This window comes from Crocuta crocuta, unplaced genomic scaffold, assembly GCF_008692635.1.
Source record: "Crocuta crocuta isolate KB4526 unplaced genomic scaffold, BGI_CrCroc_1.0 scaffold216, whole genome shotgun sequence".
Classification (NCBI taxonomy): Eukaryota; Metazoa; Chordata; class Mammalia; order Carnivora; family Hyaenidae; genus Crocuta; species Crocuta crocuta.
The window spans coordinates 5,198,502-5,223,812 of record NW_027531504.1 but is presented as its reverse complement, the minus strand read 5'-3'; the positions used below and the strand labels follow the sequence as shown (position 1 = coordinate 5,223,812).

General features: G+C 39.7%; 2 protein-coding genes across 4 annotated transcripts in view; both read right to left on the bottom strand.

Annotated features, from left to right (window-relative positions):
• CDK17 (cyclin dependent kinase 17) overlaps positions 1-3,988 on the bottom strand; it is a 111,600-nt gene extending 107,612 nt beyond the window's left edge. The window contains exon 1 of one of the 3 annotated variants that reach the window (XM_077772212.1): positions 3,749-3,988. The gene's annotated coding sequence lies outside the window, so the exon portion shown is untranslated. Of the gene's footprint in view, positions 1-2,283; positions 2,526-3,748 lie in introns of those variants that run through there. The other 2 variants (XM_077772211.1, XM_077772210.1) reach the window with 2 other exon arrangements.
• A 17,484-nt stretch (positions 3,989-21,472) lies between these two features.
• On the bottom strand, positions 21,473-21,972 carry LOC144238406 (E3 ubiquitin-protein ligase RBX1). The gene has a single exon (XM_077772196.1). It carries the CDS (start codon positions 21,954-21,956, stop codon positions 21,630-21,632), a length of 327 nt encoding a protein of 108 aa, XP_077628322.1. The 5' UTR covers positions 21,957-21,972; the 3' UTR covers positions 21,473-21,629.
• Positions 21,973-25,311: the final 3,339 nt, after the last annotated feature.

The window sequence follows — 25,311 nt, the reverse complement described above, 5'->3', positions numbered from 1 at the left end:
ATTTCTAAAATAGATAAAATACTCTAATGAATATTTTTATTAACTGAATTTAACCTATAACGTCCCTTTTCTACAACACAGCAATTCATGTAAGTAATTATCCTCCGTGAAAGTGTAAAAGCTATAAAAAAGAATGCCATGACACGATGCTCCAATTTTATAAAGATTACAGAACAGTAATAAAGATTCAAAATGTAATGCCTTATAAATATTCAATACTATTAGATAATAACAAAGAAAATGCCAGGGGAAAAATTTTGTGTTCACAGATAATGTTTTATAATATTAAGGGACATCATCTTCACTTCTGATTATCTTCTTGCCATTATAGTTTCTACCATTCACAGTAAAATATCTTCACAGTTGTTTAGTTAGTACTATTTCATCAATAAAGAAAAAGGAGGGAAGTATTACTGAAAATAAGGGAGAAAAACAAAAGCCTCAACAAAGTGAATTATTTTATGCCATCTCTTTCCACCATAATCATAGAACTGAAGCAATATCTAAAAACAAAATATATCAACAAATACATTAAAATGTTTAGTCAACACTACAGAGAAAATAAAATTTAAGTTTTCTATTTTTTGTAAAACTAATGACTTATCAGAACAAGATTACAAAGCTACCACCATATATTGGATCCCTACCATATACTGAACCAATTCTTTCAATTTCATCTTTCCTTACTATGTATCTTTCTCCCTTCAGGTAAGCAGAGCACATCTGGCAGGCTACACTATTTCAAATACCTAACACCCGAAAGTGACTTTTTTCGGGTCAGAGTTCAAGGATGAGAATAAACTCTTTATGGGGGCTTCTCCTAGTAATAGGAAAATTAGGTTATTAATAAAGCTTTATACTTGATATACTTTTTTTCTTATTACAAAAGGAATGTAAAATTTTGGAAAAATACAGAACTGTATTTTTATTCATCCATAAATCCCACCACCCAGAAATCTTTGTTAACTTTTTGGTAGATTTCCTTCAGAGAATTAAATTTCATAATCTAATTAGACACTAAAAAAACATGTAGAAAAAAACCAATGTATCTTCAATTTGGTCTTTTGTTAAATATGCTATACAAAACACTGATCATTAACGATATGACCTTTAATTTCACAGAGATATCTGAAATGTATTAACTGGTAAGAATGAGGTACGGAGTCCCACAATTCAGAGGCAGGAAATGAAATCCCTAAAATGAAATCCCTTTCACAATTTTTATAGCGCAAACATTGTAATGGCAGCAAAATAGGACTGTTCTCAGAATAATAACAGCAGCATCCCTATATCAGTCTTTACATTTAATTCCTTTCCACTCATGCTTCAATATCTATTTTTGATGTAAAATATTTTATGTGTGTATATATGTGTGTGTGTGTGTACACACATATACGGAGATTTTAAAACAGCTAAATCCAAAGGCTCAGCTATTTTCTTTGAAGTCCAGCATTCAAATTGTTAACATTTCTGGCCTATGAGACAGTCCACCAGATAAAAGGATAACACTTTTATATTCCAAATTCTCCCTCATAAAAAAAAAGAAAAAATTTCCTTAAATATACCCAAAATTTTTTCTTTTGTTACAACCGTTGTTTTTGGAAGCATGCAGACATTAGAATTACAAAGATTAATATGACTTCGTTAACAAACAAAACAAATAATACCAATGCTAACAAATTTTCTTAAAATTTGATTGAACCTTGTCTCTAGCTTCAACGGAGGCTTTCGTTGACTCCAGGCATTAAAGATCTTAAAATCCCATTCATTTACCTCTGTCCAATGGTTAACAGAAATCTAAGATACAGTAACTCAAATTTGTTACTCTGACATTGTTACACAAGTGCCTTTTAAAAGAAAGCCCTCAACGTTAAGACTCAAGAATCAGCAAAGTTTGAGGAATGAATTGTCTTTAAGTCAAGCATTTCCTGGTAAGTGTCAGAAGGTCTGGCAGCCAGGAATACACTTTGCTGACTCCAGGTAAACAGCGAAGACTCAAAATTTGCCACTTTTGTTACCTAGAAAATTTACATGGCTAAGTAAAGTGGTGATGTCTTTAGTGGACGAATTACTATAAAATAGGAGCGCCACCATTTCAGCTAAGTGTTTTTGCCATTTTTGAAGAAAAGCTAATTGTTGGTGGCCATGTGACATTCTAAGATCCCAGAAAGGAAAGGGTGGGAGGAAGAGAGAGGAGTTCAAGGCAGTTCAGGGTCAGAACAAGCTCAGGCATCCTGTCATTAAAAAACGTTCCCCCCAAGCTGAAGGCAAAATACTGCTTACCCGAAAAGGAGTGGGTGAAAAGTAGGGGGAGAATGAGGGGAAAACCACAAGGGACTCAATGTGGCCGTGAGGTGGTGACGGGAAGGAATCTGGAGCTATCCAGCTGAGTTGGGGAGCAAAAGCATCGGGCACGAAAATGCTGAGAAAAGCAACTGCAACGCAGACGACAATACTTGGCAGCTGCCCATATTCCCCTCCCCATCGGCTCTTTGGGTTTCCCACACTCCCTCCACCTCAGCTCTTGACCAACACTCAGGGGTGTGACCCGCCAGCGGGAGGCTGCGGTGATCTTTGTCTCGGCCGGGTTCCCCCACGCAAAGGCTCCTCCTCCTCCTCCTCCGCGCTCGCCGCCCGCTCACACCCCCAGCGTCTCCAAGGAGCTGGAAGCGCGGCGGCCACCGCCGCCTCCTCGCCCACCTCCCGCGGACTAGCGCCCTTCCTTTCCCCTCCGCCGCCCGCGCCTGCAGCTCCACCCCCGCCGAGGGGGATCTTTGTATCTCGGGGGACTTTCTGCCTCTTTTCCTCCTGGGCCTCCCCCGGAGACCAAATGGGCAGCAAGCAACAGAAGAGGCTGCGGCTGGAAGCGCCTTCCGCGAAGAAGCCNCGAAAAGGAGTGGGTGAAAAGTAGGGGGAGAATGAGGGGAAAACCACAAGGGACTCAATGTGGCCGTGAGGTGGTGACGGGAAGGAATCTGGAGCTATCCAGCTGAGTTGGGGAGCAAAAGCATCGGGCACGAAAATGCTGAGAAAAGCAACTGCAACGCAGACGACAATACTTGGCAGCTGCCCATATTCCCCTCCCCATCGGCTCTTTGGGTTTCCCACACTCCCTCCACCTCAGCTCTTGACCAACACTCAGGGGTGTGACCCGCCAGCGGGAGGCTGCGGTGATCTTTGTCTCGGCCGGGTTCCCCCACGCAAAGGCTCCTCCTCCTCCTCCTCCGCGCTCGCCGCCCGCTCACACCCCCAGCGTCTCCAAGGAGCTGGAAGCGCGGCGGCCACCGCCGCCTCCTCGCCCACCTCCCGCGGACTAGCGCCCTTCCTTTCCCCTCCGCCGCCCGCGCCTGCAGCTCCACCCCCGCCGAGGGGGATCTTTGTATCTCGGGGGACTTTCTGCCTCTTTTCCTCCTGGGCCTCCCCCGGAGACCAAATGGGCAGCAAGCAACAGAAGAGGCTGCGGCTGGAAGCGCCTTCCGCGAAGAAGCCCATCACATACCCGCACCCCCCCCCACCCCGGAAATGCCTGGGCGCCCCGGGGTTCGCGCTGGATGAGAGGGGCGACGGCACTCACGAGCTCCGTATGCCGCGCCTCCCTCTCTCAACTTCCCGGCCGGGCCTGAGCCTCCAGCGGGCCCCCAAAGCCTCCGGCCCCGGCCCTCGGTCCCAAGCACCCTCCCGCACCCGTCGGCTCGGGGTCCGCCCGGCGGCAGGAAAAGCCCCGCGCGGTCGTCCGCCACCAACTCACCAGCAAGTGCGGGGGCCGCGTCGCAAAGCGAGGCGCGGAGGGTGAGCTGCTCTGCCGACGCCCGCGGCGACCGGATGCAGGTCCGGGTCCCAGCGGCTGGCAGACCCGAGGCGCCTCCGAGGCGCAGGCCTCCGCCGCTGCCTTCCGGCTCTCGCCGAGGGTCCGGAGCCTCCGGGAGGGGCCGCGGGTCCCTCACGCGTTGCCAAGCCCCCCGGACAACATGGCTCCCGGGCCGCCGGGCCGCGCGGGCAGCCCACTAATCCCCTCGGAGGAGCCTGGGCGGGAGTGAGGCGGGTCGGGAGGTGACGCCCGGCTGAGGCGGCCCGCCCGGACGAGGGCTCCTTCTTCTCTGCGGCCGGACCGTGAGGAGCTCGGGAGACCGCGGACGGCCGCTTTCGTTCTCTGCGTGTGCGTCGCTTTCTCACTCGGCGGTTGCGGACTGACGCCTCCGCCTGTTCCCNGAGGGCGGGGCGGGGTGTCCCCGGGAAGCCCCCCGCCCCGAGGTGGGCGCCTCGGTCTCTCCAGCAGGGCTCCCGAAGCCACCCAAGGGAGGAGAGGGGGGTGAGAAGACCCCACCCGAGTGCGATGGTTACGTAGTGACGCAACACAGCGACTAGGGAGGAAAATTACCTGAGTAATTCAGCCCCTTCATCTTCCTCCCACCCGCCCCCCACAAAACAAAAACTCTTGCTTAAATTATCCAAGTAATGATGTAATTAAGATATCAATGCCGCAGTTCTCTACTGGTTTTCTAGAGAGCTGATTTAAAGGGCCCACACCTGAGCATGCTGACTGCACCTTTTCTCCTTTATGATGAGTGGTTGGGTGGGGTAGCAGTGCAGCGTTCACGCACGCAGCATTTATTCTTTTAATTTCTTTGTATTGTGTTCTTGGCAATACGCTAGGTCCTCAAAGGGCTGAAAGTCTAGCTGGATGAAAGATAGTCAATAACTTGTTATAATAAAACTCTGAGCTTTGTGAGAAATAACAAGGTGCTGTAAGAGAACAGAGAGGAACTGCTGTTGCCGTTGGTTAGGTTTTGTTTCCTTTGGGGGAGGGAGCGTCAAGAGGTTGGCCCAGTTTCTCTAAATATTTTTACTTTCTTCTTTCCCAGAGGCTAAAAGCTAGTTCAGGAATGAACAGCAGAGTGAAAGTGAAGACAAACTAAAGTAACACTGACCCACTTCTTTCCACCAATAAGGATAAAAGCAAAAGGTAAAAACAAACAAACCCCTAGAGGGAGATAATGAGAAGATAGAAAAGACAAGAATGGGGACCGGATGTGGACAAGGTAAATAAGAAAACACTTTAAACCACATAAAAGTCTGCTGAAGTGAAATATAGTTTTCCATTTAATACCCAGAAATAGACTTTGTAAGTTTTTTTTTAAATATTTTTTATTTATTTCTAGGAGAGAGAGAGAGAGAGACAGCGTGAGCAGGGGAGGGTCAGAGAGAGAGGGAGTCACAGACTGAAACAGGCTCCAGGCTCTGAGCTGGCAGTCAGCACAGAGCCCGATGTGGGGCTCGAACCCACGAACCGCGAGATCATGACCTAAGCGAAAGTCGGACGCTTAACCGACTAAGCCACCCAGGCGCCCCGACTTTGTAAGTTTTTAATGCAATCTCAAATCACATTATATCCTAAGGACCTCTGACAATTACCTTCTTCGATTCCTGGATGAATCCTTTCCCTCTAAAAATAATGCCTGCTGACTTCTTTCTCTTATTTTGTTGGGCAAAGTGGAATAAATCTAATGTAATATCCAACAAAAATTCTACATTTCAATCAGACTTCTCCCATGCCTCTAAAATTACCAGGATCCATAAATTAGCAACATTTATGCTCTGCACATATTTAACACTTGCTTGTCGTTCATATACGAATGCAAATATAGAACACAAGCTTTCTTTTAGAACAAGTGTGCTTTAAAAAAAGAAAAAAACACTGTTAATGATGGTTTTTTGATTTGTCCAAGTCAAAGAACTTTGTACTATACCAAACATATAGCATCAATGTAATATAGCATCATTTTTAGAGGCTTTTTAAAGTTAGAGAGCTAGAAAAATTAGTATTTATATAAGGCCTACTTACATGCCAAGCATTTTTCACATACTTGTCTTATTTTAAAAATTATATGTCTTGAGGTGCCTGGGTGGCTCAGTCGGTTGAGTGTCCAACTTCAGCTTAGGTCATGATCTCACGGTTCTTGGTTTCGAGGCTTGTGTTGGGCTCTGTGCTGAACACTTGTTCAGAGCGTGAAGCCTGCTTCAGATTCTGTGTCTCCTTCTCTCTCTGCCCCTCCCCTCTCACGCTCTCTCTCTCTCTATCTCTCAAAAATAAATAAATGTAAAAAAATATTATATGTCTTTTTTTGGGTCCTTTAGACAATATTAAAAATCATAATAAAAGTGAGTCTACAAAACAACAATTTGAGTTTCACATCAATAATTCTCCTTTTATATTATTAGAGTGGAATTACTCCATTAAAAATCAAAAGATTGTCATAATTGCCTCATCTAAAGCTACTAAAAAGCAACCTTTCCTTTACCTAAGTCTTTTATTATTACAATAAACATTTCATTATCAAAAATCAAAACTTAGCTAATGATTTTATTGATCTATTTATTCTTTCCATCAAAAAAAAATCTACTGACTACATATGATATGCCAGGCACTGTTCTAGGCACTGAAAATATAGACATGAACCAGAGAGACAAGATATTGCCCTCATGGAACTGTTTTCTAGTGATAGAAACAAGCAATAAACATGTAACTCACTTAAGGAATTCATAAGATAACTTATAATCATAAGAAATATGTGAAATAGTCATAAGAAATATCTTCAGTATTTGAAGAAAATGAAAAACTAATGGAAAAGTAATTGGGCAGGAGGAACAGGGTTTAGGTGGTGAGGTCCAGAAACGCCTGATGACAGCAGAGGCTAAAAGCCATGGTTCTTTCTTTATATCCCTCAGTAAATTTAATCACAAAAAAAGTCACATGAAAAAAGAAAATGTTGGGGTGCCTGGGTGGTTCAGGCGGTTGAACATCTGACTTCAGTTCAAGATTTCAGTTCAAGTCATAATCTCACAGTCATGAGATAAAGCTCCAAGTTGGGCTCCTTGCTAAGTGTGGGGTCTGTATAAGATTCTCCTTCTCCTTCTCCCTCTGCCCCCCTCCCACTCATGTCCGTGTGCTCCTGGAAAGAAAGAAAGAAAGAAAGAAAGAAAGAAAGAAAGAAAGAAAGAAAGAAAGAAAGAAAGAAAGAAAGAAAGAAAGAAAGAAAGAAAGAAAGAAAGAAAGAAAGAAAGAAAGAAAGAAAGAAAGAAAGAAAGAAAGAAAGAAAGAAAGAAAGGGAGGGAGGGAGGAAGAAAGAAAGGAGAGAGAGAGAGAGAGAAGGGGAGAAAAGAAGGAAAGAAAGAAGAAAGAAAAATGTCGTATATACACACAAGGGAATATTATTCAGCTATAAAAAAAAAAAAGGAAGGAAGTTGTACAAAAACATGGGTGAACCTTGAGAACATTATGTTAAGTGAAATAAGCCAATAATAGAAAGACAAATACTGCATGATTCCATTTATATGAAATATCTCAAATAGTCAAACTCAGAAGCAGAAATAGAAGAAAGACGATTGCTAGGGGTAAAGGGGTGGGAGAAATGAGAAGTTGATATTCAACTGGTATATTCATCAGCTATGCAAGATGAGTAAATTCTAGAGATCCGCTATACAACATTGTGCCTGTAGTTCACAATCCTGTAATGTACACTTAAAAATTTAAGAGGGTAGATCTCATGTTATCTGATCTTACTGCAATTTTTTTTTTAAAGTTACATACAATCAAAATAATGAGTACCTTTATTTAGTTACTCTTCTAAACTGATTTAAAATTTGCCCATGATGTTTTGGCATGTTAGTTGGCTTTTTTCCTGGGTTGTAATATAGACTTTTTAACCTTGTAAAATAAGTTATAAAATTGCTTAGAGCATTTTCCAAACTGTGGTTAATAAATATTCCCTAGCACATGGTGAGGGAGAGAGTTGAGGAAGAATTCCAAGATCAGATCCACTTGGGAAATGCCACATACTTCTTCTCCCTTGTAGAAATTCACCACACACATTTGCATATTAAAAACTCTGAGCTGTTCTGAGATTGAAAGTAATTTTTTTCCAGATAAACCAGTATATCCCAAAATGTTTCGCCCATAGAATAGCTTTATCACAGGACGTATATGAAAATGTTGAGGGAAAAATGTGCTGATGAGCAAAATTTGGGAAACTGATCTCTTGGAGCACTAGGCATTTACCCTCAGCTTTGGGAAAGGGGGTCCTTGAAAGTGGAGAATTTGAAGGTCAGTGAACTTTGGACAGGGTAGAATGGGATGGAGTCAAAAAATCTTTGCTGTGGTTCATACTTTGAGAAAGACAGAAGCTTGGAAAAGAAATGTGAAATATATCCAGTTAAGATATGAATGGAAAGAGACACTAACCCTGGTTTTCAGTTTCTCTAAATCAATCGTTGTCAATGATCCCTGAACCAGTGGCATCAGCAATATCACCTGGGAATTTCTTAGAAAAAAATTCTCAGGGGGATCTGGGTGGCTCAGTCCATTGAGCAACTGATTTTGGCTCAGGTCATGATGTCATGGTTTGTGAGTTCAAGCCCCACGTTGGGCTCTGCTGTGACAGCTGGAGCCTGACTCAAACTCTGTTTTCCTCTCTCTCTGCCCCTCCCCTGCTCTCTCTCTCTCTCTCTCTCGTTCTCTCTCTCAAAATTAAAAAAAAGAAATTGAAATCCTCAGGCTCCACTATAGACCAGTTGAATCAGAAACTCTGGGATGGAGGCCAGCACACTGTATTAACAAGTCCTCTAGGATTCCACTACACAGTAGAGTTTGAGAAACACAGCTCTATAGAGCACCAATACATAGCTTCATCTATTTTCAATTTCCCACATATCTGAATTTCTGGACCATTTCCAAATATTAATAGCTATAAAAAGTTCTCAAAGAAATTAGTTAACTTACCAAATTGGAAAAAAGCTTTTTGTCTGGTTTTATTCCCCATTTTGCCAGGCTGAACCATGTAAATAAATATATTTGTTTGCAATAAGAGTGAAACAAATTAAGCAAAGTGTAGCAATTAACTTTCTTCCCTGAAATGTCACCAGAGCAAAATCATTTTACTTTTAGTAAAAATGAAACTATAGATGAGAAAAAGAGTAGTAACAAAAGATTTTTAACCTACTTTGTAAACAAAACAGCTAGATTCAACTTAACATATATTTTTTATAAATATTTTGTACCATCCTAACAGATGCAAAATAACTATACCTTTGAATAATGATACAGCTGTAGCCCATCACTTAAAAAGTTAACTGAAGATTTTACAGATCCAGATCTATTTAAAAATCATTATCAAAGTATTTCCACAGGTAAACAAGTTACAAATCTAGGGAGGAAAATTTCTTTACTATCTACATCTAAAATTTTAAATTTACCATACTAGATTTATCTATAAAGGCTTGATAACATCCAAGAGACTTAGTACAGTCCAGGGAGTGTTATAAAAAGCTTTCAGGAAAGTGATGTCATGTGTCCTTACAAAGGAAATGAATCCAGGAACCAAACTTAGTCTTGGCAGTTAAGGAAGACAAAATTTTCAAACATTACATTTCAAAATGAAGTTGATCTCTAGTTGTTGACAAAATGCTTAGGGAGTGTTAGTCTCCAGGCTTCCAGTAAGGCTCCAACAAGGCTCTATTAAAAGACTAAGGAGGGATTAAATTGTTTTTCTTTCTTTCCTTTTTAAACCTTGTGATATTAACTGCTCTTAACTAGATTGATGTTCTGCCTCCTAAAAGAAATCAGAGGTGGGCTCTTAATCAAATAAAATATATGTAAAGCTTATTTGAACTTCCTAAAAAATTAAGCACAACATGAAGCCACCTTCAGATTTGACAAATTTCTCTCTTTAAAAAAATATTGTTGAAAGCTGGGAGCTAGGGCAGTAAAGGATTTTCTCCCTCTTAAGTGCCTCAAAAAGGAGGATGTGACAATTAGCATTTTCCCAGAGTCTTGTCAGAATGATCGTTGCCCTGCTTTCATCCTTTTAAAGAATGACAGAAGGGAGGGAGTAGCAGAAGCCTTATGGTTTATCATCTTTAAAATGTGTTTGCCCCAGTGATTTGCATGTAGGGATGTTTATCAGACTGATTTGTAGATATAATCCTTCTGGTCTTGAGCTACTAGTTTAGAAGGTCAAGTTTTTCAGCAAACTAACTTTGGCTTGCCCCCAAGCCCACCAAGCAAATATTTGGTATTCAACATTGAAAAAATGGAAAAATTAAAAATGAGAAAGAGGAGGGGGGCCTGGGTGGCTCAGTCAGTTGAGCATCCGACTTCAGCTCAGATCATGATCTCTCAGTTCGTTGGTTCAAGCCCCACATCAGGCTGTGTGCTGACAGCTCAGAGCCTGGAACCTGCTTTGGATTCTGTTTCTCCCTCTCTCTCAGCCCCTCCTACACACACACACACACACACACACACACACTCTCTCTCTCTCTCTCTCTCTCTCTCAAAAATAAACATTAAAAAGAAAAATGAGAAAGAGGAAAAAGACAATAAGAAAGCAAAAAGCAGAGACAGAGAAGAATTAAGTCTTATAAATGTACTTTTATTCATCAATAAGGAAGTCACAAATGTTAATAGTGTTAAACTTCATGTACTAGAAAGAAAGAGTAGGAAAACACAAAGCTAACCAGGTTAGGGTTCTAACCCTGAAGCAATATTGCATAGGAATTGAGCTTTGCAATCAGTTGGATTGGATGGGCGTCCTAGCTTTGCCATTGTAAGATTTTGCTAAGTTACTTAATTAAGAGTTTCCCCATATGTAAAATTAGGATAATAACATAACTTCCAGGTTTTAAGTATTAAATGAGGTAATGAATGTAAAGCAACTGTATTGTAACTTTTTCTTTTGTAAGGGACATGAGTGACTCAAATACCTTGTACACAAAAGGAATTTTGTTCTTTACAGAACTGCAAAAACCAGGGGGTATTGAAGGCTTCAGGGACATCTTATCCAACAGCCCACACAATGTCATCAGAACCTCGTTTTTCTCCTTTTGGTTCTGCCGTTGGCTGCCCTGGCTCATCTACTCATTAGGTCAAAAGATGGCTGCAATATTTGTAGCTCTATATTTCTTGTTCAAGTTTTCCAGAAAAGAGGGAGCATCATCCCCAGGAGCACAAACATTAGCTCTAATTAGCCCAACTAGAATCGATGAACTGTCCCAGTGACCAAGGCAACTGAGTAATTGGCCGTATATGCTCTACCCTTAAAGCCAAGGTGAAGTTTGCTTCACTAGAACCACATGTGTTGAAAGTGTAGAAAGAGAGGTTCCCTCCAAAACAAAATGAGGGCACTCTTAGCATAAGTAAAGGGCACTCTTACCATCCACTTAATTAAGATGCAGAAAACCAGGGATAAGCAGCCTTTATTATCAGCTGGATCCAGGCAGTCTACTTCAGAACACAAACACTCTGTCTCTCATTTGGGCTTCAGTTGACGTGCCAACCTCATTCCTTTAGGGCTCTTTTCAAGCTCACTCACATCCCTGGAACCTACCCTTCATAATACCTAATCCAACAGAAAAGAGAGCCATTCAGAAAATTCTGAGGAAGGACCCTAATTGGCCCAGCCTGGGTCATATGTGTCTATTCTCCAATCAGAAGAATCCCACAAGACCACATGGAATGAAGGCGATATACTTGTTCAAGGGAGCAAAGGGTGCTGCGTTAACAAATACAAGAGAGAAGGAATTCAGGGCAGTCAAAACCACAGGTGTCCACTATAACTGGTAAATGCAAAGAGTATAATCAGAAATTGCAAATCAGAGAAAATCATTTTGGTAAAGAGGCAGGGTCAACCAAGAAGGGCAGCAAATGCAAGAATAAATGGATAAATTGTGGTTTAGGGATACTCAGCCTGGGATGCAACTTGGCAATAAAATGAAATGAATTATTGACATATGCAACAACATAGATGAATCCCAGAGTAATTATGATGAGCAGAAGAAGCCAGATCAAAAAGAGTACACACACTGTATCGTTCCATTTTTGTAAAATTATAGGAAATGCAAGCTAATCTATGCAAGCAGATGAGTGGTTGCCTGAGTCTGGAGTAGGGAAGGATTAAAAAAAAGCATGAGGACATTTGTGGGGATGACCAATATGTTCTTTTTTCCTTCATTGAGTTAATGGCTTTCATGGGTGTATACCTATGTAAAAATTTAGCGAATTGGATGATTTTTTTAAGTTTATTTATTTTGAGAAAGAGAATGTGCATACATGTACATGTGAGGGGAGGGGTAGAAACAAGGGGATGGAGGGAGAGAGAGAGAGAGAGAGAGAGAGAATCCCAAGCAAGTCTCCACGCACAGCTCCACACACAGTTCCAGGCACAACCCCCTACAGGGGCTCAAGTGAGATTATGAACTGAGCCAAAATCAAGAGCCAGATGCTCAATTGACTGAGCCACCTGGGTGCCCCTCAAATTGGACACTATAAATATATGCAATTAATTATTGCATTATTGTACCTAAATAATGTTTAAAAAACAGAGGGAGCAAATGTGATCCAAAACACTGTCCTGTTTAATGTCATTTGAAATTATTTTCTGACATGTCTGTACAAGTCTGAATTTTCCAACAGTGTTATAAATGCTTCCTGTAAGTATATCTGTATAGAAGTCATGCCACTTAACCCATAGACAGTTTCTATCCACAGGCTCAAAGAAGAGGTTAACAAAAGACGTAAGTAATATTATATTCTTCTTGAAAGATTTCTTTTCATGGTGAAAAAGAGTATAGCAGTGGACAGTACTGAATGAGCCATGGCTGAAATCTACTTGACTTTATATAACACTGGATGATAGATTTAAGGATTTTAAAGATTTAAAATGTTTATGGATAAAAGGACACCTGGATGGCTCCATCGGTTAACTGTCCAACTTTGGCTCAGGTTAAGATCTCACAGTTCACGGGTTTGAGCCCCACATTGCGCTCTGTGCTGACAAGTCAGAGCCTGGAGCCTGCTTTCGATTCTGTGTCTCCCTCTCTCTCTGCCCCTCCCCTGCTCACAGTCTCTTTCTGTTCCTCAAAAAATGAATAATAATTAAAAGAAAAAGATAGTGACCTGGTAAATCCACATCATCCCTTCAAAGTAGACTGTAGTATTCAATAAAGGCCAGCTCCCTTTTCTTTCCACCTTCTCAATGTGAAAAGAATCCAAAAAGTTCAAACTATTGTTCATTTCTGTTTACTTATAAATATTTTCTGTTTTTATACTCCAAAATATAGATTGTTCTTGCAATTATTTTTTAAATGTAGGCTCTATGCCCAATGTGGGCTTGAACTCACAACCCAGATCAAGAGTCACATGCTCTAGTGTCTGAGTCAGCCAGGTGCCCCTGTCTGTGCGATTAAAGGTAATTTCCCTCTAGGCAGAGAGAAGCAGCATTGGCCAGGACATTCTGTTTCTTTGGACACCCTGAAAGTCATTAGGTAGATCAGAGTTGGAATGGCTTTCTAGAGCTCAATTACCTACCTTTGAATTCTAGTTTGATTGTAAGGCATCTGAAGTGCTAAATATTCCAGTATTACCTCTTATATACCTAGAAATGCAAAGACATTTTACAGAGTATTTTGTTGTTTAAAAGATAATTTTCTCATGATAAAAAATTTTAGTAATGTAGCCTGTTCAATAAAATATTTTACATCTTTTGGATAACTCAAATCACTTTAAATAAACAATGATTAGGGTAGTAGTTACCTCTCTGTATATATTTATGCTCCATTCCTTTACTACCTTCTACCTATTATTAGGCATAGTGAAGTAAAATATTCCAGCCATCTCTCATTTTGCATTAATGTTCAAAGATGTAGTAGAAAGACTATAGGATTCAAAGTGAAATGGACTTGGGTTTAAGTCTTAGCTCCATTATTTGTTACAAGACAATGAGAAAGAGGGTTAATCTTTCTGAGCTTCAGTTTCTTTGTATGTAAAATGGCATATCCCATAGGCCCTTTCATGAGGATTGAACAAGACATTAAATATAAAGTTGCCTAACACAATACTTGCCACTGAATTAGCATCAAATAAACGTTAATGTTCTTCCTTCCACTCTCACACACCATGATGATAAAAGTCATGGAAAAATACTTCAATAAAAATGCATCTGGAAAGGCAGAGATCTAAATTTATAATGCTCAAGAGAATAACCTGTTTTCTAAGAATAGGGACTATAGTATTTAGAAAAAAGGGAATGGAGACAAACAGTTTTGCTAGATTAGCAGTTCCAACAATATACTAGATGGCTTATATCCTAGGATATTATTCGTTATAAGTATTACTTAACATTCAGAATGTGAAGGGCCAGTAATAGCATTATGAATAAAACACATGTAGTTTGTGATGTCTAAAGATTTTCCTGTTTAAGGGGAACAAAACACACAGAAATATGTGCTCTCAAAATAAGAGCACAGATTCTTATCATCTACTTTCTATGCTTTGTATTTACAAGTACAACTAACTATAAACCTCAATTTATTTTATCAGAGATACTCAAGCAATTTTAGGGTAGGAGCTATAAGAAGTCTTCCAATCCTCATATTTACTTTTCAACTATCATTTCATTAAAATATTCCTTCAACCAATATGTGTTTGGTCTATAATGGACCAGGCACTGTAAGGAATAGAAGTAAACAGACGATGTCTCTGTCCTCAAAGGCTTAGGGTTTATCAGGGGAGAAGAAGTCCTGGTCATAGCTCAGAAAAACTAAAGACATAAGATAAAAGTTCAAATGTGATGCTTAGGGGAAGATGAGTTCCTGTAGCTAGAACAAGTGGAGGGAGCAGGTAATCAAGGCAGTGCGTACGGCTTATACAATAACAAAAACCAGTGAAGAAGTACTTATTGGTGACTAATTAGGAATCTAGCATTGAGTGCTATCAAGAATGTGAAGCCTCTTAAGTGGTAATCCCTGGCCTCATGGAATGTACAACATGAGTTTGACGCAATATTCTAGCACTCAGCAGAATGTGCAAGGTAGACAAGACATCTCTATTCCTTCAATAGCTTTTTTATATATTTACTTTAAATGTCTATTGTTTTTTAATAGCAATTCAGCTATTAATGGTAATCCAATCTCAAAAAAACAGTGAATCTGGGGCACCCACGTGGCTCAGTCAGTTAAGCGTCTGATTCCAGATTTTGACTTAGGTCATGATTTCACAGTTTGTGGGTTCAAGATCCACATCAGGTTCTGTGCTGACAGTGTGGAGACTGCTTGGAATTCTCACTCCCACTCTCTCTTTGCTCCTCCCTCCCTCCCTCATGCTTTCTCTGAAAATAAACTTAAAAGAAACAACAACAACCAGTGAATCTGTTATGCATAGAGACAAAAGGTAGGTGTCTCTCTAGGAGTAGTTTGATAAACAGATAATGGAAAAAAGAAATTAGAACATTTTGAAATAACTTCTAATTGTTTGCCAAATTGTAAATGGGCTATGCCATTCTTTATGAATCTTGGGTGCATGGCAGTATTTTGAAAACTAAAATTTTTTTTTTTCAATTTTTATTTATTTCTAGGAGAGAGAGAGAGAACAGCATGAGCAGGGGAGGGTCAGAGAGAAAGGGAGTCATAGACTCTGAAACAGGCTCCAGGCTCTGAGCTGGCAGTCAGCACAGAGGCCGATGCGGGGCTCGAACCCACAAACCACGAGATCATGACCTAAGTGAAAGTCGGATGCCTAACCGACTAAGCCACCCAGGCGCCCCAAATTTTAAATTACCAAATTTAAATTTGGTTTACAGCTTAGTCCCTTATTTTTAAAGAATTAATGACACAGTTAATTATGACTGACAAGTTCCATAAAATTAGGGTCTAGTGTATATGTAGAGCAAGATTAAGATCAGCACTAAACTTTCATTAGAAAGGTTAAACATTGGGGCACCTGGGTGGCTCAGTCGGTTAAGCATCCAACTTCGACTCTGGTCATGATCTTGCAGTTGGTGAGCTTGAGTCCTGCATTGGGCTCTATGCTGACAGCTCAGAGCCGGGAGCCTGCTTCAGATTCCATGTTTCCCCCTCTCTCTGCTCCTCCCTTGCTCATTCTCTCTCTCTCTCAAAAATAAATATTTAAAAAAAATTTTAGAAAGGTTAAACATTTTATTTCACGATAGAGATAGGCTATAAATCCTTACCAAATTTATTTTTAAATATCTTTGGAAATAAATTTAATTTTTGTTTATCTTGTAAGCCCATAAATGTGAAGTAATCTATTTCCTTTTCCTAAAATCAAGTTTCCAGATTTCTCATCTAAAACAACCTCACTCCCCAAGTTTAGCATCTAAGTTTTTGATCTCTTCACTTGAGAGACAGTGTCTGTCCTTTTGTATCTGATTCATGCCTCTTGCAGTCTTAAAGACTAGATGCCTCAGCTCTTTTTTTGCAAGTCATATACTTCAGACTCAAATGTAGGCACGTCTGTGTGGCTCACCCACGTGACACCTAAGCGACCAAACACATGAGGCTCAAACTATATCATAATTGAGCCTGAGGGGAGCCATCTGTTTCATTTAAAACACAGAATGAATTGGAATGAGAGGCTGACTGAGATAGACTTGGAAAGAATGACAAGGAAGAATGGAAGAAAAAATTGTTAGTGTTTTTAAGAACTTTCTCTTTTTCTTTCTTTTTTTTTTATATTTATCTTTGAGAGTGAGAGAGAAAGAGAGAGAGAGAGACAGAGCACAAGTGGGTTCGGAAGACACAGAATCTGAAGCCGGCTCCAGGCTCTGAGCTGTCAGCACAGAGTCCAACATGAAGATCGAACTCACGAACCGCGAGATCATGACCTGAGTGAAAGTCAGACGCTTAACTAACTGACCCACCCAGGAGCTCCTTTCTTTTTCTTATAGAAATAACAATGTTAATTAAATATTCTCTTCACCAGCCATTTTTTTTTGTAAAAATGCCTTTAATATAATTATAACAATATTACAAAAGATCTAGAAAAGAAAATCACCCATAACTCTTAAACCATAACACTTATCAGTGTCAGTAAACTGACTACTATTCAGTTTATCTTTTCAAGTCACCTGCCCTAATGTTCTACTGCTGTTCCAGCCTAAGGGGTTCCCATTTGCAGAGGGTGGAAGTTTGGACTGGGGGCCAAAAAAGCATTTGTTGGCACATATAGGCACACGTTTTTCCTGAACTACTTCTAAACCGCACTCATTTTTCAGGGATATGAGAGGTTGTGTCTAAATATAGGGATTGATATGAATTTTATAAAAGTATTTACTCTGGGTAACATAATAATAAGTGGCTCTGTCACTTTTTAACAGTATATTCTCTTAGCAAGTCAACCTGTTTGACCTCAATTTTCTCATCTATAAACTGAGATAATACTTTCTATTTTGCAGAGTGGGTATGAGGACTAAAGGCATGTTTCTATAGCTCTCACTACCATGTATTACTGATATTGATGGCTAATGTTGTTTTTATGCATAGTTCATGGACTGGAAGCAGACCTAATTCAAATAGCCTACCTCATCTTCAAAGTGGCAGACAGGAACTGTAGACTGAAAGTCAACATTTCAAATATGTTTTGATTAGCAATTTAAGAAAAATTATTGAACTCAAAATAATTCATGTTACAAAAAAGGTACTTTATTAAATGAGAAACATACATGACTTTCACATACTTAAAGATGAAAAGGCTTTAAATTAGCTTTTCCATTGTTTTCTTCTTCAAGCACTACAGAACTCACTAAACTCTAGTAAAAGCTATCTGCTATAGACTGAATGTTTATGTCCTTCCCCACCAAATTCATGTTACATCTTAACCCCCAATATAATGTGATTAGGAGGTAAGACTTTTGGTAAGTGACTAGGTCATGAGAGGGAAGGCTTCATGAATGGACTTAATGCTTTTATAAAAGAGACCCCAGAGAATTCTCTCATCCTTTCTGCCCTATGAAGACGTAGCAAGAAGATGGCTGATTATGAACCAGAAAATGGGCTCTCATTAGACACTGAATCTGTCAGTGCCTTCATCTTGGACTTCAGCCACCAGAACTGTGAGAAATAAATTTCAGTTGTTTATAAGCCACCTATGGGGTGCCTGGGTGGCTCAACTGGTTAAGTGTCCGACTCTTTTTTTTTTTTTAATGTTTACTTATTTACTTATAAGAGAAGGAAAGAGAGAATCCCAATCAGGCCCCACACTCAGTGTAGATAGAGCCTGACTACAGGCTCGATCTCAAAACAATGAGATCATGACCTGAGCCAAAATCAAGAGTCAGTCAGTCAACCAACTGAGCCACCCAGGTGTTCCAGGAGACCACTCTTGATTTCAGCTCAGGTCATGATCTCAGGGTTCATGAGATCGAGCCCCACATAGGACTCTGTGCTGACAGTGCAGTGAGGATCCTCCTTGGGATTCTCTCTCCCCGTCTCTCTGCCACTCCCCAACTTGCACAGGTGTGAGTGTACACGTGCGCGCTTTCTCTCTCGCTTTCCTTCTCTCTCAAAATAAATAAATAAACTTTAAAAAATGTTACTCTGTTAGAGCCAGTCCAAGTGTTAGGACTAAGGGAGTGTTATATACAGAATTCAGACAATGGCAAAATGACATAGCAGGAAATGTCTACACAATAGAGACACACCTGGGTAAAGGCTGGTGCTATTTATTTAAGATGCTTAAGTCTATTAGTAGATTTGAAACCAGGACATCTGTCATTAAAGAAGAAAAACAGGAACAAGATGGGGTAGGCGGCAGATGGATTTTCCAAGCAGCTGGCAATCAGTACAGGTCTAGACAGGTAGGAAGTCAAGGTTGGGAAAGTCTGGTAGTAACACATTTAGAACAAAAGCTTTCATTTTCACAAAGGTTTGTTGTTGTTGGTTGGTTTTTTTGTTTTGTTTTGGTTTGGTTCCAAAGAACTTTCTTGTGTGACTGTGGGATGTCCCACTGAAGAAACATAACGGCAACATAGTATTGTGGCCGCAGACATAAGAGATCTAGGCTCTATTTGCACTTGTTAGTTCTGTTTTATATAAGTTTTAGCACTTATTTGCTGTGTGATGTTGGTCAAATAATTCATTTCTAGAGTCTTCACTTACTGTAAAATGAAGTGGTTATATTTTATTCATGGTTCTTTTTTTTTTTTTAAATATCTTTATTTGTTTCTAGGAGAGAGAGAGAGACAGCATGAGCAGGGGAGGGTCAGAGAGAGAGGGAGACACAGACTCTGAAACAGGCTCCAGGCTCTGAGCTGGCTGTCAGCACAGGGCCCGACGCGGGGCTCGAACCCACGAACTGTGAAATCACAACCTAAGCAAAAGTCGGACGCTCAACCGACTAAACCACCCAGGCGCCCCNTTACTTCTTTAACATGATGGAAAATGATAATTTTCTACAAAAATGCATATAAGTATCACCTCAAATTTGGCCTGCTATTTTATTGCATTAGAAAACAATTTCCTTCACATAGAAAACACAAAAATTTTTCTATCTCTCACTTTTTTGTTCACATAAATGAAGTAATTGAAATAAATGCAAAGTGTGCAGATACAAAAGAACAAGGTTAAAATTCTTCCCCAAAGCAAATTTAAATGACAATTCTGCCATCATTTGTCTTGAAAAGAAATTATGGAGCAGTCTTCACATCACAATATGTTTATCATTTGTGATATTCTATAAATTTTGACTCTGAATTTTGACAGTTACAAGTGAAAGAAAGCCCTGATTAACAAAGTAGGTTGTAGCAGACGGATACGCTTATGTCCAAACACGCTGGATATTTCTAGAACTCTTTAAGCTGTTACTTGTATCATTTCCTCAATCCTCAGGTCAATGAATTTAGTCATTTTTGCCACATCTGCATCATCAATGATACATACATCAGCAAGAACATGGTTAAAATTCACATTTCAATTTTAAAATCAAATGAGCATAACTAACCTTTGGAGAATTTCTATAGTGTTTCCAGGTATCTGTACATTTCTGCCCTATGAGAAATTGACTAGTTCCCTCACTGTTGAATGGATCCAGGAGAATCTCCTCCTGCATGTGAAAGGCTCATTTTGTCTGTTTCCAATCCCACAGTAGTAACTTGGCCAAAAGGGCTTTTGGGGTTCTGTGTGTGTGTGTGTGTGTGTGTGTGTGTGTGTGTGTGTGTGTTTTAGTTTCAAAATGTCATCCTCCGGATCTCATGACAAAAAAATCCTTACCTTATTCATGTGATCAAAGATGTCAAAGCCAAGGGGTACCTGGCTGGCTCAGTCTGTAGACCACGTGACTCTTGATCTTAGGGTCGTGAGTTCAGGCCCCACATTGGGTATAGAGATTACTTAAAAAAATAAAATGTTCAAATATATCAAAGCTACAAATGACTTCTTCCTACAGAATTATTTTAGGAGTGAATTCCAATGAATAACTTCATATCCTGCTTCCATTTCTTGACAAAAATTTCTTTAAATCACCATGAGTCAGACAGCCTGGAGAAATTGACTACTTCTGCAGCAATAGCCAAAACCTCTTCAGGACTCTTGGCAAAGGCTTTGATGCCTATGCAAGGTGATGTAGTAAGCACTGACTCATGGTGATGTGTTGAGCTTCTTTCTTCATCAAAGTGGAAAAACCAGATGTGTTGCTGAATACCGCATGTGCGCCATAGTTCCAAAATTCTGTTTGCAAATTTTGTGGGGGTTGTTTGGTAAATTCTTACTTACTTATTTTTGAGACAGACAGAGAGCAAGGGGAGGAGAAGTAGAGAGAGAGGGAGACAGAATCCCAAGCAGGCTCCATGCTGTCAGCACAGAGCCCGATGTGGGGCTCTAACTCATGAACCATAAGATCATGACCCGAGCCAAAATCAAGAGTCAGGCGCTTAACTGACTGAGTCACCCAGGTGCTCCTGCACACATAGTTTTTACTTGAAGAAGTAACTCTTTACCATTCCAGATAATTCAGGGCTTTTGAGGTTTCCGATAGAGTCTCATAAAATAAAATTATTTAAAATTTCTTCAACACATATTTCACACATAAACATCAGAAAATGGTACTTTTTTGCTGAAGAAGAAAATGACATAATTGCAAATTCCTCCATATTCTGATTTAGGCTAACTGACAAAATGTTAGTATATCCAGAACAAAGTATGTAATTTTGCAAAGACACTCGTTCCTTATTATTCCTTATTCCAAGCTGGCATTTAACTTGACCACCTAAAAGCACCAGGCTTGTCTGTGGCTTCTTTTGCCTAATAATGCAATTAGAAGCCTTTAGACAGGAGTGTTGGGAGAAATGCAAGCTTTTGGGAAATTCCAACCTTTCTAAATTGGAGTCTTCTCAAAACAAGACAAGACAAAACAAAACAAATAACAGAACCAATGTGGTTTGAAGCATTGGGGTTTGGAGCGAACAGCCAAGAAAAAATTCTTGAGACATCTTTGATGCAAAAAAGTGGTTTTATTAAAGCACAGGGCAGGACCCATGGAGAGAAAGAGCTGCGCTGGGACAGTGGAGTGGCTAATTATATACATTTTCAAGTTGGGGGGGGCGGTAGAGATAGACTAAGTCTCTAAGGTATTTTGGGGTTTTTTTTTGGTCTTTTTTTTTGTTTTTTGCTTTTTTTTTTAAGAATCCAACTGAATTTTATTTGACACCGAATACAATATGGCTGCAGGAATAGCAAACTGAAGACAAAGCAGAAAAGACACAGTTCTATCTAATTTATACTTAAGTAACAGGAGGGCAAGTCATTAAATGGATAACAGAACAGTTGAGCTCGATGGAAGAATTCTCTTTCTAGTGCCCATACTTTTGGAATTCCCACTCTCTGTTGTCCAACGGACACACCTGCCGTGTTTTGAGCCAGCGAGAGATGCAGTGGAAGTGAAATGCATGGTTACAGACTCCCCACGCAACAGTGCACTCTTCAGAAGTAGCAGACGCCTGGTTAGCTTGACATTCTATGCAAAGATCCATAATGTGGTTCCTGCAGATGGCACAGTTATCAACCACAATATCCCAGGCCCAGAGGGCTACTGCATTCCACTTTTTCACTTCAAAGCGCTTCTTGCCCGCGCAGCTGTTGGTGCCGCTCGGGGTATCCACATCCATCGCTGCCGCCATTTTGGAAACACACGGTCTGTCTCAGGCTCTAAGGTATTTTGGAAACAAGGTTTCCAGGATTCTGAGGGGGCAAACTATTGATAAAATTGCTTTTTTCTTGTAAATCATTAAGACAGTTGCAAACTGATGGAGACTCAAGTCCTGCCTGCCTGTGATCTCTGTCAGGTAACAGTTCTTCCCCCTAGCACAGCATTAACATTAAGACAATTGGGATTTCCTGGAGGAATATTAGACTCTGCCTGTTTCAAGGACTTGTCAATGGGCTGTAAGTTGTAAGAAAATTTAATTTTTTTTTCTTTTGCTTTTGTTTCCCACATCAAAACCCACCTCATAGTTTCATGTCTTTTCTGGGTAGAGACCTCAAGGTGTTTCTTCAGCACTTTACCTGCTAGTTGCCATGAGCCAGAATCGTAGTACGCAGTCTGGCTTTCATAGCCCATCACCACAGAACAATGCATATCAAACCAAAAAGTGCCATACTTAGAAGTCCTTTTTTTCTTTTAATTTCAGCCAGATGGCATATAGGCAGATACCTGTAAATCTCATGTCAGGAATAATTTTAATATTTAATGATTATATTAGGAGAGCAAATTTAGGAATTATTGCTTCTTTCCTTCTAATTCTCAAACTTTCTGAATATTGTTCTATTATTTTTAGAATATGAATTACTTATTAAAACAAAACAAAATATTGGGGAAAAAATGAGACTTGCAGAAGTCAAAAGATTATATGCCACTTCGATTTAAGAACAGATACTTTCAAAATATAATAGGTTAATTATTGGGCTAATAATTAAGAACTAGTTGGGCTATCTGCTTTAGATATATTATTTTATTTTCGGAAAGATTCTGTGAGACAAGTACTATTCCTGTCATTTTATGGATGAGGAGTTTGAAACTCAGAAAATATAAGCAACTTGTCCAGTATCACACAGTTAGTGGCTGAGTTATAATTCAAACCCAAGTCTCCTTACCTACCAGCTTTGGCTCAGGTCATGATCTCGTGGTTCATGAGTTTGAGGCCTGCATCCAGCTCTGAGCTGACAGTTTAAAGCCTGGAGCCTGTTTTGGGTTCTATGTCTCCCTCTCTCTGCCCCTCCTGTGTTTGTACTCTGTCTCTGTCTCTTTCAAAAATAAATAAACATTAAAAAAAATAAAAAGAAATGAATAAAAGTATCTTTGGGGAAGGTACCATTTTACAAACAAATCCAGCTCTCTTTGCTCTATTTCCAGAGTCTGTATTTCCAGAGTCTTCTGATCCATGCCTTCAGCTCCCCAGTGGGTGTTTATCAGGAATGGAGGCCCGATTCACGATCCAGATCCTTAAAATTTTCTATTAGAAACTAATGAATATCTTTCATGAAAGACAAGCTCTTGGGGTTTTGAGCAGTATGAAACAACTTTTCTGAGACCTGATCACACCACTCCCTTCTCTAAATTCCTTTTTTTATTTGTCCCTGAATACTCCCAGCACAGCACTGTGTCTGGCAGTTAATGGGCACCCGGTAAATGTTGGTTGACTGATAAAATACTGAATGAGGTTTTGAAAGACTCACCGAGTTGGCAGACTCTAACACACAGCAACGTGTTGTAAGTCTGCAGAGGAAAAATACTTAGACATAATTAATTGGTTTCTCCCCTGACCCTCATCCCGTTAACACAATAGTTTGACAATAGGCAAAGCCATCCTGGAATTCCTGCATGGCAAACCTTTGTTTTGATAGCACAAGCCTGATTTGTACAGCCCTTCATGGTGCTGACTTGTGCACATATTCTAGCCTCTAAGATCTCTCCAAGCTTTTCAGCAACCATCTTATGCCATCATTTCCTTGTCTTTAGAGAGCATATTTTTTTCTGCTGCCCTTGGCCATACTAAAATTTGCTCATTTGATTCAATCTGACCACCTTGATCATATGCTGGAATCAAATTGTGTTTTTTTCTACTAATCCTTCCAAAATGAAAGAGAAAAGAGTGATATCTTCGTAGCAGTTGCAAACAATTCTTTCCACCTTCCCGAGCTCTCAAAATTATTATCAGGTAATCTTAGTAACAGATAAGCCATTTTAGTGACAGATAAGCAAAATATACTATGTAATAGATGTGTGGGTATTCTGTCATCCTCTTGAATTAACCTTCAGCAATCCAGCTTTTGCCATTTTCCAATTATATATTGGCTCTGCATTTTTTTTTTCCCTGGGGAAACACCTGTTCTTTCTGCAAATGAAAAACTATTGCTCACCCTAAAGGAGTCCTAATGCCCTGGGAGGATTTCCTTCTGTGGCTTTGTTTGTTCCTCAAACAGGTTCTCCTACAGAGCTTTCTGGTCTCTGTAGCTTTGGTAAAGGGAAACGAATTTGCTGGCATTTTTTTTCAGTTCTCAATGTATTAATAGCCCTGTTTTCTTACTTGTGCCCATGTACACTCTTGTCATGAGTGAAAAAAAGATAGCCTTGAACACTGCTCTAAAAGATGGCATTTGCCTTGGGAATAAATGCCCATAATTCCTTTCTCTCTATAAATATTTCTATAAAAATGCAAAAGCAATCTTGGCTGACAGAGAATGCAGTTATTTAAGTGTAAAATTCTCCTGATGAGCTCAACTTGAGTGTCTGAAAGAGCCAGAAGCCCATGATCCAATTCCCTGTTGGGAAAAAATCTTATATTAAAACACGGTAAATATTATCTAAGAGAATTTTACTGCAGTGCATCTGGGAACTTCCACTTTGAAATTTATTGCAGTGAGCTGGGCCATGTTTTGAACTTGAGAGTTTGTGGGATTCTTTATCCAAGTTCATAGTCTGATAAAATTTTAAAGTAAAATTTTTTAGCTCCTAAATTTAATTGTGTATTCAAACTGCATAAAAAAATTCTTTGTCATTAGTTTGTACTCACTTATATCAAATAATCAAAGGGTTAGCAGACTCTTGGTATATTTCATTATAGCCACCAAATATAATGGTGTGTGAGATAGGTCATCAATATCTGTATTTTATTTTTTAATTCAATTAAAATAATTTTGTGTAAATATAAATGTGGACATGTAAGCATACATATATATTTTTTCTCCTTCTCTTTCCCCAAATTATTTTACAATACCCCATGTGATGTTAGAATATAGTTCAGTGGAAAAGTCAAACTACCTGGATTCAATCCAGGCTCTAGTACTTACAATCTGTTTGACATTATTTGAAGCCTCAGTTTTTCAAGATTGTTGTAAAGATTAAATGAGATAATTCACGTTAAGCACTTGGCACAGCACCTGGCAAGTTGTTAAATTATTCATTATAAGGAGAAAAGTCAGAATCTGAGAAATATATAAATATTACAATCATATAGTAAACTATTATTTTAATTG